General features: G+C 47.6%; 1 protein-coding gene across 1 annotated transcript in view; it reads right to left on the bottom strand.

Annotated features, from left to right (window-relative positions):
* Positions 1 to 7,347: 7,347 nt before the first annotated feature.
* Positions 7,348 to 14,041, bottom strand: part of MMP17 (matrix metallopeptidase 17) — a 171,468-nt gene continuing 164,774 nt past the window's right edge. Inside the window, exons 9-10 of the mRNA XM_083717318.1 lie at positions 10,081 to 10,338; positions 7,348 to 8,087 (exon numbers count right to left, since the gene is read on the bottom strand). Coding sequence (XP_083573444.1) covers positions 7,762 to 8,087; positions 10,081 to 10,338 — 584 coding nt within the window. The 3' untranslated portion in view covers positions 7,348 to 7,761. The remainder of the gene's footprint in view (positions 8,088 to 10,080; positions 10,339 to 14,041) is intronic.

Raw genomic sequence — 14,041 nt, forward strand, 5'->3', positions numbered from 1 at the left:
TTTGGCAGCACAGCAACATAGTGCTCCTGATGTCAGGCCGTTGGCAACTTGGGGTGGAGCTGAACATGGCGGCAGCGCAGCTTCAATGGCCAGCAGCTCCTCTTCCGCTTCCTCTTGGTACCACCTTCAGTGAGAGGCTGCCTCTCTGTGGCAGCAGGAGAAGGAGTCGGTCATTGGAGCCATGCCATGCTCGGCTCTGTGCTTTTGGGACATTGGGGGAAGGCCAGCACCCACCACAAAAATATTTTTTTGGGGGGGAGCGAAGGGCTTGGCCCCCAGGAGCTGGGGCTCCTGCTTCCCATAGAGGTCCACTGGATGCCTTTCTGAGGTCCACAAACAGCAGCTGAGTGTAGCAGCTCTTTCCTCTCTTGTGAACCTCAGCCGCTGGTGTTCAGAAGCATGCCTTCTCTCCTCCTAGATATAATACGGTAAAAAGGTAAAGGTAAAGGACCCCTGGATGGTTAAGTCCAGTCAAAGGCGACTATGGGGTTGAGGCACTCATCTCGCTTTCAGGCTGAGGAAGCCAGTGTTTGTCCACAGACAGCTTTCCGGGTCATGCGGCCAGCAGGACTAAACTGCTTCCGGCACAATGGAACACTCTGACAGAAACCAGAGTGCAAGGTATTACAAGAATTTTAAGGTCTTTTATATATATAATAAATGTTCATAAATGTGCCAAGCAAACACCTACATATATATATGAACCACACGTCAGAAACCCACAGAAAAAGTCCTGAAACCATTTTGACTTTCCCAAATTGACCTCAAATATTTCTCTGCAAGGGAAGCTTCCCCATTGTGTCTTTGTTTACAAGTCCTGCATCAAGGGCACATTTAAGATATGAATAGGGTGAGCCTGTGACCTGTGACCTGGCTTCAGGAATTAAGTAGTTATAATAACAAAAGAGTGGCCAAAACCCAGGTAATGCAATCAGGTAATCTGGCAGACAGGAGATAAACAACACACTCAGGATTCTGTTTTAGACCGCCCCCTGTGATCTATATCTGCTGGAGAACACCTCTTTCTGTGATGTATGTATGATGTATTGGGGAGTGGTCTTGGGCTCCAGGGCACGCCATTTAAAATGTCTATATAAGGGCTGGCACAGCTTTGTTCTGGGTTACTCCTCCCTTCTACATGTACCGAGTGAGAGCCCTGTTGCAATAGTTTAATAAAGATCATAGAATCATAGAGTTGGAAGAGACCACAAGGGCCATCGAGTCCAACCCCCTGCACTCCTGACATATGGTTGTCAAGCCTCTGCTTAAAGACCTCCAAAGAAGGAGACTCCACCACACTCCTTGGCAGCAAATTCCACTGTCGAACAGCTCTTACTGTCAGGAAGTTCTTCCTAATGTTTAGGTGGAATCTTCTTTCTTGTAGTTTGGATCCATTGCTCCGTGTCCGCTTCTCTGGAGCAGCAGAAAACAACCTTTCTCCCTCCTCTGTGTGACATTCTTTTATATATTTGAACATGGCTTCAAATATATAAGATCAGGCTTACTAGCTGCTTTGCTTCTCAATATTCTCTGGTTGGCGTCTGTTATTTTCTCCTACCAATAGGGAACCCACTTAAGGACTCTATACAGGCTCTTGGGTACCCCATAAGGGGAAAAAGGCAGATTTTGTTTACAACAACGGAAACGGCATTTACCTTCCCATTGCAGCAGTACCTATTTATCTACTTGCACTGGCATGCTTTCAAACTGCTAGGTTGGCAAGAGCTGGGACAGAGCAACAGGAGCTCACGCCGTCGCAGGGATTTGAACCACAGACCTCCTGATCTGCAAGCCCAAGAGGCCCTGCAGTTTAGACCACAGCGCCACTGGGACTGGCAGCTATTGAGAGCCTTACTCTCCAGGAAAGGAGAGTAAGCCTTTTGCAGAATGGGGATAATCATATGAATGGATGTGGAGGGCCTCTGGGCAAAGGCAAATTATTTTCACACCCTTTCTTTGCATCACATTCCAGGGGCAAAGGAGGCTCTGGCGCCTTCAACTGCTGTATAGGGGAGAGAATTTGAAAAAGTTCAGTTTTCCCCTCATCGTTGCATGTTAAATGCCTCTTGCAAACAACCAGACCAGGTCTGGGAGCCCCACTCTCCTCCTTTGTGTTGGACTGCACTAGGGAAAGGTCACCCAGTTCCATGCAGAGATTTTCCACGAGGCCTCGTTGAGTTCCCCCTTATCCCAGATAACCAAGCTCTCTCTCGAATGTTTACCTCATTAAAGTGCAATGCATCTTATCAGCCCTCTTGTTAAGTGTATTTTCCAGGAATCGTTCCAGCTGCACTGGTCGTGCTGATTCCGAGAGTTATTGACTGACAGTTAGAAGCCCAGGTCTTCCTGAGGTGGCAAATCATACGGACACGAGAAGAGCCTTCCTGGATCAGACCCATCCAGTCCAGCATCCTTTTTTCACAGGTCCAGAACACAGCAACCCTCTCCCTGCTTGTGATTCCCAAGCAACTGGTATTCAGAGAGATCCTACCTCTGATAGGCGAGATAGAACGGTTGTTTTTTTAAGGGTTCTGGGAACTGTAGCTCTGTGAGAGGTCTCCTAACAACTCTCAGCACCCATAGCAAACTACATCTCCCAAGATACTTTGGGGGAAGGCCGTGCCTGTCAGTGTGGTAAAAAGAATGCTTTAACTGTCTGATGTGGATGCGATCAGGTTGCTTCCAAAGCAATCTGTTCATTGAGCCTCCATTCTGACTTGAGGGGAGGTTAGAGGATGTGTCAGGCAGATGTGTGCAGAGGAGGGCAACCAAGATGATCAAGGGTCTGGAAACTTAAGCCTTATGAGGAACGGTTGAAAGATTTGGGTATGCTTAGCGGGTGGCGCTGTGGTCTAAACCACAGAGCCTAGGGCTTGCTGATCTGAAGGTCGGTGGTTCGAATCCCCGCAATGGGGTGAGCTCCTGTTGCTCGGTCCCAGCTCCTGCTCACCTAGCAGTTCGAAAGCAGGAAGTGCAAGTAGATAAATAGGTACTGCTCCAGCGGGAAGGTAAACGGCATTTCCGTGTGCTGCTCTGGTTTCATCAGAAGCGGCTTAGTCATGCTGGCCACATGACCCGGCAGCTGTACGCCGGCTCCCTCGGCCAGTAAAGCGAGATGAGCGCCGCAACCCCAGAGTCGTCCGTGACTGGACCTAATGGTCAGGGGTCCCTTTACCTTTAGCCTGGAGAAGAGAAGACATGATAGCCATCTTCAAATATCTGAAGAGTTGTCAGATGGAAGATGGAGCAGGTTTGTTTTTCTCCTGCTCCGGAGGGTAGGACTCGAACCAATGGCTTCAAATTACAAGAAAGGTGATGTCAGGGAACTGACATCGGAGCCAGAAGTGGAGGCAGGGCTCCCAAGCGATGCCGGAGAAGGGCCAAGCAGGGAGAGAGGGAACTCATCGGCTGGGGAAGGAAATCAGCGTAACACCAGGCATAAAGGGGAGCGGTTGGGGGAATCGGAGAGGGGTCTCCAGGACTTTTCGCTGGAGACCAGCGGGGAGAGCACTGGTCCTCCTCTGCCCACACCCACCCTGCGCAGAAGACTTCCGCTCAGGGAAAGTAGGCGTAGACTTGGCGTCCAAGAGCTTTTGTGCTGGAATAAGTTTAAGTAACGCCCACTGACGGATTCTGCTAGCGACTGAACAGCCACGAAGTGAAGGGCTGTCCAGTCAGGAAAGGTTTAACCAGGGTACCTAGCCAGGTGTGGTGGCAACTTACGCACAAGCAACCCCCATACATTCATTACAGGTGATTTCAACTAAACATCAGGAAGAACTTTCTGACAAGAGCTGGATGGGCTTTTCTTGGAAGATGGTGGACTTTCCCTCTTTGGAGGCTTTTAAAAGAGAGGGTCGGTGGCCATTTGTCACAGATGCTATGATCCCTGCATTGCAGAGGTTGGACTAGATAACTCTCATGGTACCTTCCAGTTCCATGAAGTGGTATCCCACACTTACCAGCACCTCTCTCTGTCACTTCTTCTGTTGCAAAAAGTCCAATCTTTTTAGAAAGAGGATTTGTTGTGCAGGCAACAATAATTGTGCACCTTGAGCTTATCATTATGCCACCTGCAAATAGTGACAATATGGAAGCAGTCTGTTTCTCTTTGCCCTGAATTGACCCCCTTTTTCTGCTTGGGGGGCTTTTGGAACGAGACTTCGTTCCAAAAAGACTTTGCTCCATTCCATTTGGAGCTGCAAAATTGACAGCACTTAGAAGCAAGCCAGATGTCTCAATGTTCTTCCCAAGGGTCGATTCTGTTAGTGTAAAAGTCAACTAGCCAAGAAGGGGATGGACAAAGCTGTTGCTTAGCAACCAGGTAGAGCGGCATGATCTTCACTAAGGTAGACCATGCTCTGATTGGCTGTGTTGTTCTGAGGGAGTTGTCCCTGTTTGTTTTAGCGCAAATGTCTTCCTGCTATGTACAAGGCCTGAACTAAGAAAGACAAAACCCCTCTGTTCCTTTCCTTTCAAGTTAAATGCTGTTATTGCTCAGGTTGCTCAGTAAAGCATCACAGGATTTCATTTCCCTCTGCAGTCTGCGTTCAGTGACTAACCCTCTTGTTGTTGTTGTTTAGTCGTTTAGTCGTGTCCGACTCTCCGTGACCCCATGGACCAGAGCACGCCAGGCACTCCTGTCTTCCACTGCCTCCTGCAGTTTGGTCAAACTCCCACAGTTTGGTCAAAGTTTGGACTAACCCTCTACCACCTGCTAACAAAATCTGTCAGGTCTTTAAAAAAAAGCAAAGCACTACAGCTGGCTGTTGAGATGAGTCTTGCCAAGGTTCCTGAAATACTTACCAGCATGGGAGACTTGCCTGACCATACATTGTGTGGAGGAGCAGAAGGGAGCAAAGAGGCCAAAATCAAACATGTAGGCCAAAATCAAACATGTAGGAAGCGAGCTGGATCACAGAACATGATTCTGTAAAGAAAAATACTACTGTAATTTATTTGTTTGCTTGTTTGTACTCCTTATTGTGGGGCAGTTCCCTTGGTGATATATTTTTTGTGTGACTTTGCATTTTGCTAGTCTATCACTACCCTGTGTATTGTTTGTTGAAGTGCCCTTTGTACTGACATCTAGCTCAGGAGGAGGCATGCCTGTCTGTTTCCTTCCTGCCCTGTGGAGAGCACAGCGTACAGAGTTTGCAGAGAGGGATAGTATCTCTAGTCGGGGTATAGTCAGCGCTATTTTTCTAGAAGAAGAGGTGCCAGAACTCACCACAAACACCTCCCTTGTTCTCTTAGAACAGCAATGGCACCAACCTGAAAAGTGCCTGAACTGAGTTCAGGCTGGGTTCCAACTAAATTTCAAGGCATATTCTGAAATTTCAAGGCATATTCTGGCATCTGGTGTTGCTAAGGGACCAGTCTCATTCTCTCTCTTCCCTCACATACTTCCAAACCCTGTTAGAAACTGAGATATGAAAGCTGGGAGCTAAACGACACCTTAAGCTGAGGTTGTGCATACAACAATGGAATGTCCAGGTGCACTTTTTTATAGCAAGAATACAGTGCTGAAAATGAATGAACTGCAGCTAAAATATTATGTTCATGTGGTCTAGTCCTTTGCCTGCCCACCCCCCTAATATTCTTAAGAGGGTCTCTTCTCCAGTCTTCAGAGAGTAGCTAGAAGTGGGCAGGCAGAAAAAGGTCCCCCTTTCCTTCCACTCTGCAGTTTTAATCTGAAATCTTAGGCACAGTACTGCGTCCAGAGCTCAGAAACTGCTCACCCTAATGAAATTCCCCATCACAAAATGCGCCTAGAACAATGGGAGTTTCGAACACTGCTTCCAGAGTTCCAGATTCAATGGCACAGTGGCAAATTTCAGTTGTGCAGTTGAAATTGATTTGGTGCTCTTCTGCAGCAAACCTTCTCCGCCCTCAAAACCAGCCTTTTTGCAATCTGGAAAGTGACTGGAAAAGCCATGGAAAGTGTGGGATGACGACGATTACTGGGCACAACAGTGTCTAATCTCCCTGCAAAAAAATCAGAACGAATCTTCAATAAACTGCCTATGTTGTCTAACCTCCACAGCAAACTTTGTGGGAACAAATCAGAGTGGATGTTCAATGAACAGGTTTTGCTCTCGCTACTGAATTCGGTTGTCTTTGCTGCCCCCATCTGGAAAGAAATGAAAATTTTCAGAACCCCCTTTAACCTGGTTTTGAAACGAGGTGTCAGTTTTTTTAAGGATCCAGCTTATTTCTGTGATCATAAGTTGTTTAAAAGGATGCGGGTGGTGCTGTGGTCTAAACCACTGAGCCTCTTGGGCTTGCTGATCAGAAGGTCGGCGGTTCAAATCCCCGCGACGGGGTGAGTTCCCATTGCTTGGTCCCAGCTCCTGCCAACCTAGCAGTTCGAAAGCACTTCAAAGTGCAAGTAGATAAATAGGTACCACTCTGGCGGGAAGGTAAACGGCGTTTCTGTGTGCTGCTCTGGTTTCACCAGAAGCGGCTTAGTCATGCTGACCACATGACCCGGAAAAACTGTCTGCGGACAAATGCCGGCTCCCTCGGCCTGTAAAGCGAGATGAGCACTGCAACCCCAGAGTTTTCCACGACTGGACTTAACCGTCAGGGGTCCTTTATCCTTACCTTTTTAAAAGTTGTTTTAAACTGCTTTAAATATTGTGTTTTACAGTTGTGCAACACCCTGGCACTTCAGAGGGAAGGACGGGTAATCAATAACAGAAATAATGTTGAGTCTACAGGCTGAAAATGCAGGGAGGTCAATCTGTGTTTCAGATTGCATGATGGTTCACATCAGCATGGTTGCATGTGTTTCTGAGTAGCCTGCGCTCCATGGGCAGAGATGGGGCCTTGCTCTGTCTAGACAGCTTTACGTTTTCAAATCAAAACACATCAAAATGCAGGATTTCTCAGGAAAGCACAGGGTAGGTGTGAATTGTGGCTACGATAACGCATGCACAGCTTCACAAGCCAGAGTTGGGGAAGCACTGGTTGCAGGATTCCCAGTTGCACCTGAAGACTCCAGGGATGGCACCTGTGGGCTTCTGCACTCAAAGCATATATCCTACCACTGAGCTGTTGCCCTCTGCCAGCTGCATCTGTGATACGAGCCTTTGAGGACGTCGCCACTTTCTGAAACAGATGTGCCAGGGCTAGATTTTTAGTCTCAGTCCTCCGCCCGTGGAACCACAACCACATTTTTGTAATGGTGTCTTTACCCCTTTCCTTTTCACGATTACCATGCAAACAGAATCGGCCACCAACATACCCAGCCTTTCGCCTCCCGCCCCTGCCCACTATAACCGACAGTGGTTTCCTTCTTGATGTCTTTCAAATGTCCAAAGCAATATAGACCTCTAATGAATATTTCCGATGGCAAGATGAGAGTCTTTATTCTTTTTTTGGGGGGGGGGGGAAGGGGCGGTGTGGTGGGACAAGGAAGTGAGGAGACAAGGATGGTCGGGGAGTGAGAAACCCACAGATGCTGCTGTCGGAGCTCATTAACTTAAAATAACATTATTCTTTTTTTCATATTTTTTTTTACAAAAATAACCAGAAAGGGGAAATAAAATAAAATAGAGGCTGTTCACTTCTCATGGAGAATCTGAAACATTTTCCTTCACGTTCCTAGGAATGTTAACTGTGTCGCTCATTTTAACGGCGTGTTGCATCCTGTGATTTTGTTCTTTGTTTTGCTTTATTTCTAAAAAAACTATTTCCTTCCTTTTATTTGCATCCCTGAATTGCTGCGGTATGTTCTGGTCCACCTGACACCCTCTGTCATAGCGATCTCTGAAGCTGTGCCGCTGTCCAAAGGCTGGCCAGGGAGAGGCCTACGCAGAGTCTGAGAGCTGAGCCGGATGAGGGCCACCCGGGAGACGAAGACGTGCAGGAGCAGACTTCGCTCTCGGAGCGGCTCTCGTCGTGGTGACCCTGTCTGGACCGGCCCCCTGTCCTGCTGCTCTCAGCCGGCTCAGGCGAATCCGCCTGCATGTCGCTGCACACCAGCCAGTCTCTGGCAATGGATTGTGGGTAACCGGGCTCAGCTTCCAAGTCACTGTCCATGACTTTCCAGTATTCTTTTCCCTTGAAGAAGTAGGTTGCCCCTGGAAAAAGGAAGCAAAAGGGGAACCTAAGAAGAGCCTTGCTGTCACGGAGCAAGTCAGTCAGTAAATCACACAGTTCAAAGCTGGAGTTAACTCTTTATTAGAAGAACATGATTTTCACAGACTCGGCTGGGTTTCAGGCCTAATGAGCACAGCAGCTCATACCCTGTAGGTCCTACGCCATGAAATCAGTTGCTGAGATTAGAAGTCTGCCTTCCTACAGCCATCTATGTCTCATTCCCTCCAGGGCTTCTTCCAAGCAGTCAGAGACTGTGCCTGGGTGCAGTCTGTCTTTGCTCCACCCATTTAATCCCTCTTCTGGTTTTGGGAGTCAGAGGGAGAGGGGACCTTGTTGCAGTAGGAGGAGGGACACTTGTGACTCTTCATTAGCCTGATTCATTTCTGCCTCTTGACCTCCCTCCTCCCACCTGCCTGCTTCAGCTTCTGATTCTCGACTGCTGTCTGCCACGTACTCCCCCAGCTCACTGAGCCCTGTTACCCTTTCAGCTTCCGATAGCTCCTCTTCCTGGTCTTCTCCACTCATCATTGTCCCACCACCGCTTCCCGGGCTCTGAGCTTTCTTCCCTTCATGGTTCCCCAGCTGGTTCCTCCCATCATTCCTCTCTGCATCCAACAAGTCCATGCCACTTGCTGGACCTGATTCATCTAGTCTGGTCTCCTGTTCTTGCAGAAGACAACCAGATGCCTATGAGATGTCCACAAGGAAGACTCGAGCAGAACAGTGCTCACTCTTCCCTTGTCCCTATTCATTCATTCCCTTTTCTCAGAAACATGCGGACTGGAATCTTACTGTCTTTTCAGTGAAAGGGCAATAGCCTTGTGTGCAGAAGGCCCTAGGTGCAACCCCTGGCACATCTGGGCAGGGCTGGGTGGCACATCTGTCTGAAACCTTAGAGAGATGCTGTTAATCAATATAGACCAGCCTTTCTCAGCCTCAGGTCCTCAGATGTTGGGCATCAACTCACATCACCCCTAGCTATCAGGACCAGTGGTCAGGGATGATAGGAGTTGTAGTCCAACAACATCTGGGGACCCGAGGTTGGGAAAGGCTGCTATAGACAATAATAAGCTAAATGGTGGAGTATATGGGAATTTAAGAAGAGTCCTGTTGGATCAGGCCAAAGGCCCATCTAGTCCAGCATCTTGTTCTCACACTGACTGCCCAGATGCCTATGAACATGCTCAGTAGCCACAGAATGCTAGCTGACCTCTGGGTGGGGAGAAAGTTAAGGGGCTGAGCATGCAGGATAGAATGTTGGTTGACCCTTGGGAGGGGGAATGAAATTCAATATCCTGGCAATGGGCATGGCTGGTACCCTGCATCGATGTGTTCCATGCGGCAACCTTTTGTTGTAGGCCCTGCATGCATATTTGAAAGATTGCAAATTTTTCAGTTTGAGTTTGAATTTGCAAACTGAAGGCAGATGTACACATACAGTGGATGCTTGGGTTGCGAACATGATCCATGTGGGATGCACGTTTGCAACCCACAGTGTTCACAACCCGCATCTGCACGTCTGCGAATGCGCGGGTTGCGATTCGGCGCTTCTGCGCATGCGCGACTGCCGAAACCTGGAAGTAACCTGTTCCAGTACTTCCGGGTTTTGGCAGTCCGCAACCCCCCAAAAAACACAACCTGAAGCGGATGCAACATGAGGTATGATTATACTTCATAGGTTCCATTGCATAATTATTCTCCCTCATACTAGGGCTTCCACCATTTATATGGATAGTTGGCCATTTCATGCATGGATCAAAACAATTAGGCCATCAAGAGGTTTGCTGTGACCACAGCAAAAGCGTGTGCAGCTAGTTACACGGTGTTAATTATTTTAATTATTAAATACAAGTCGGGAGGCACACACACTGGTTCTGGCCTTTATGTTGTAGCATTCTGAGCACAGGGCAAAGCCTCGCCAGCTTGATGTACAGCCCCTCCCCCCTCCCGTTTGACCCAGTGCTTAACACTTACCGTCGGACCACCGCGTGGCATCATCCAGCCCGCTGGGGACCCCCTTCCACAACATGGTCTCCAAAGGATAGCCAGGATCCATCCTCCGCTCATGGTCATCATAGCACCAGTAGAGAGTGTCCTTAAAGAAATAAGTCTTGTCATTCTGGGCCCAGGAAAATGCGGCGTCGATGCCTCCCGGCGGCAAGCCAAAATCTGAGATGGGCCGGGGGTAACCTTCCTCCACGTTATTGTCCTTGAAGACCCAGTATCTGTCCCCTGGGGAGAAGAAACAGACAGGTAGGTAGCAAAGTCATTCCTACTTCACAGCACAGAGCTAGCTTCTAAAAAAGAGAGAGGCTGTGGTAGTCTTTAGGTCTGAGTTCACAACATTCCAGGAGGAGCAAATGCCCAAAAGTTAAGCACACGCATGCACATGCACACCCCACTTGCTGAGGAGTCTGTTTTTATGAGGATGTGTGCATATGTTTGTGCTTTTCTACTGATGTTGTGTGTTTCTTTATTGGCCAGGGGGAAGACATCCTTACTGGTGCATGAAGGCAAGCATGTTCCCTTCTCACAAGTTTCTAGTTAATACATATGTGAGTTTAAACCACAAGAGGGCACTCTTTGTCTAGCAATCCAGCAAGCACTTGTTTGTAAGTCTCTCTAAGTTAACTTCACCCCTAAAAGCTGAACTATTTTGTTTGCTATTTCTCTCCTCAGCCACTCATTGTGCAGATAGTTCCTGCATGAATAAAGCCTTTGAGCTCCAAAACCTGTGACTAATCTTTTCAATTTAACTCACTCAAGCTGTAGGTATGGTAAAACTAGAAGCATCACCTTACTCTTATATGCCCACTCGGCTGCATCAATCTGCAGAACTGCCCTGCTACAAGTGCCACACAATGTCCATTTCACACTTGTAAGGAGGCATCTACTCTTTGGAACTCCTTGCCAATTGACATCAAGCAGTCACCTTCAGTGTACACTTTATAACACCTGGTAAAAACATTTTTATTCAGGCAAGCCTATCCATATATATGTTTTAATCTGCCATTGGTTATTTTTTATTTTAATTATATTTTGAATTCCTAACTTCCTGTTTCTAACTCTTTCAACGACAATTTTAATTAAAAATTTTTTTTTTAAGCTCTTGAATGTTTTTTGTACAAGCGATATATCAAATGGTTAAATAAAATGAACTCAGCCTTTCACAACTTGGTGCCTTCTAGATGTTGCTGGACTACAATGCCCATCTTCTCTGACCAAATGGCCATTCTGGCTATGGCTGATGGAAGTCCAACAGCATCTATGGGGTGCTAGATTCGGGAAGGGAGGAACTAAACACATGCCCTCTAATGAGTTTCTACAGTGTGTCCTCCTCCACAGCAATATTTTAGAATTTATACATTATGAGATAGTAACTGCATTTGGGCATAATGATAGACCATGGTTTAGCCTCTCCACAGGATCCCACTTTCCGTCTCTTGTTACCTGCAGCCACAAGGAGGAGATCAGAAGCTTCTGCTGTGGTTATCCATTAGCTGCAACTTGGCAGGTTTTCCTAAACTGTGGTTAATCTTAAACATCCTTAATATCAGCTTCATAAACAATGGCTTGGTTTGTTTTCACTAATCAACCATAGTTTATGGTCCAGATTCAAATGACATGGCAAACTGTGGTAACTCAAAAATGGAAGCAAAGCTTTTCGATCTCAGCCTTGCAGTCAAGGGAAGCCTAGGCTTGTTCCAAACAAGGCCATTATCTGGAAGAATTTTCCCAACTTACTTAATGGCCATCCTGTGAGATAAACGCATTGAGATGGAAGTGGGAAACACATGGCCCTCCAAATTTTGTTGGAATACAACTCCTATCCTCCCTGACCAGGGACCATGCTGACTGAGGCTGATGGGAGTTGGAGTCCAAATCTCTAGCTCTGCTGTAAGGTAAACAGAGTCTACCTGGACAAATTGGAGACATCTGGAGGTCAGGCAGGGCTGCTGTAAATTAAAATGCTGAGGCTCTTACTTAGATTATTAGCGGAAGATTTTGGAGCTGTGAATCTAAATTAGAAATAAATCGAAATTCCTTATTGTCACTGTACCACTTGTTTGGACGCGGGTGGCGCTGTGGGTTAAACCACAGAGCCTAGAACTTGCCAATCAGAAGGACGGCAGTTCGAATCCCCGCGATGGGGTGAGCTCCCGTTGCTCGGTCCCTGCTCCTGAGAACCTAGCAGTTCGAAAGCACATCAAAGTGCAAGTAGATAAATAGATACCGCTCCAGCGGGAAGGTAAACGGCATTTCCGTGCACTGCTCTGGTTCGCCAGAAGCGGCTTAGTCATGCTGGCCACATGACCTGGAAGCTGTACGCCAGCTCCCTCAGCCGATAAAGCGAGATGAGCACCACAACTCCAGAGTCGGCCACGACTGGACCTAATGGTCAGGGGTCCCTTTACCTTTACCAATTGTTTACAATGAGATTAAACAAGCCCCCCTCCCAATCTCTCAGTCCTTGTTACACTCTGTGTGCCACCAACCCAGAATGTCAACTGCAATGTTGCTGTCTTCCATTCAGCAGCCTCACGGCCCACGGGTAGAAACTGTTCTTTAACCTGTTGGTGCGGGCAGGAGATTAAAAAGGTGCTGGTCAGGGTGTGAGTCATCCCTGAGAATGTTCCTCGCTCTTCTGAGGCAACGGTCTCCTGCGATAACATCTAGCAGACTCAGGGGACAGCCCATGATATAGTCTGCTGTCTTCACCACCCTCTGTAGGGACTTTCTGTCCATGGCTGTCAAACCAGCGTACCACACAGTAATACAGTATGAGAGAACACTTTCTATTGTGGACTGATAGAAGGAAATCATCAGTTGCTGTCTAACATTGTTCTTTTGCAAGACCCTAAGGAAATGAAGTCTCTGTTGGGCCTTCCTAACCGCCTGGGCTGTCTTGACTTTCCAAGTAAGATCTTCACTAAGATGGACTCCCAGGAATTTAAAGGAAGAGACTCTCTCCACACGGCCCCCGCTGATATACAAAGGGGCTAGCTCCCCTCTCTTCCTCCAAAAGCCCAACACCAATTGTCTTGCCAATGTTTAGGTGCAGATTGTTCTCTGAGCACCATGTGGATACCTTTTGAACCTCCCCCCTGTACGCAGATTCGTCTCCGCCTGTAATTAAACCCATTATGGTGGTGTCATCAGCAAACTTAATAATTGCAATAGGTCATAGAATCATAGAGTTGGAAGAGACCACAAGGGCCATTGAGTCCAACCCCCTGCCAAGCAGGAAACACCATCAGAGCACTCCTGACATATGGTTGTCAAGCCTCTGCTTAAAGACCTCCAAAGAAGGAGACTCCACCACACTCCTTGGCAGCAAATTCCACTGTCGAACAGCTCTTACTGTCAGGAAGTTCTTCCTAATGTTTAGGTGGAATCTTCTTTCTTGTAGTTTGGAACCATTGCTCCATGTCCGCTTCTCTGGAGCAGCAGAAAACAAACTTTCTCCCTCCTCTATTTGACATCCTTTTATATATTTGAACATGGCTATCATATCACCCCTTAACCTCCTCTTCTCCAGGCTAAACATGCCCAGCTCCCTTAGCCGTTCCTCATAAGGCATCGTTTCCAGGCCTTTGACCATTTTGGTTGCCCTCCTCTGGACACGTTCCAGTTTGTCAGTGTCCTTCTTGAACTGTGGTGCCCAGAACTGGACACAGTACTCCAGGTGAGGTCTGACCAGAGCAGAATACAGTGGCACTATTACTTCCCTTGATCTAGATGCTATACTCCTATTGATGCAGCCCAAAGAACACCTCCTTCTTACCTTCATAGACTAGGGCTAAGACTACAGTATTGTCAGGTGTGGGGGGAAGGGAAAGGTTGGGGACCAAGGAGACTTCCCAAGGCTGTGTGTGTTTTGCCTTTCAGTTCTTGCTGGTTGTGTCTGTCCTTTCCCGATTAGCCAGTGGAGGGC

This window comes from Podarcis gaigeae, assembly GCF_964106915.1.
Source record: "Podarcis gaigeae genome assembly, chromosome: 16".
NCBI classification, from domain to species: Eukaryota; Metazoa; Chordata; class Lepidosauria; order Squamata; family Lacertidae; genus Podarcis; species Podarcis gaigeae.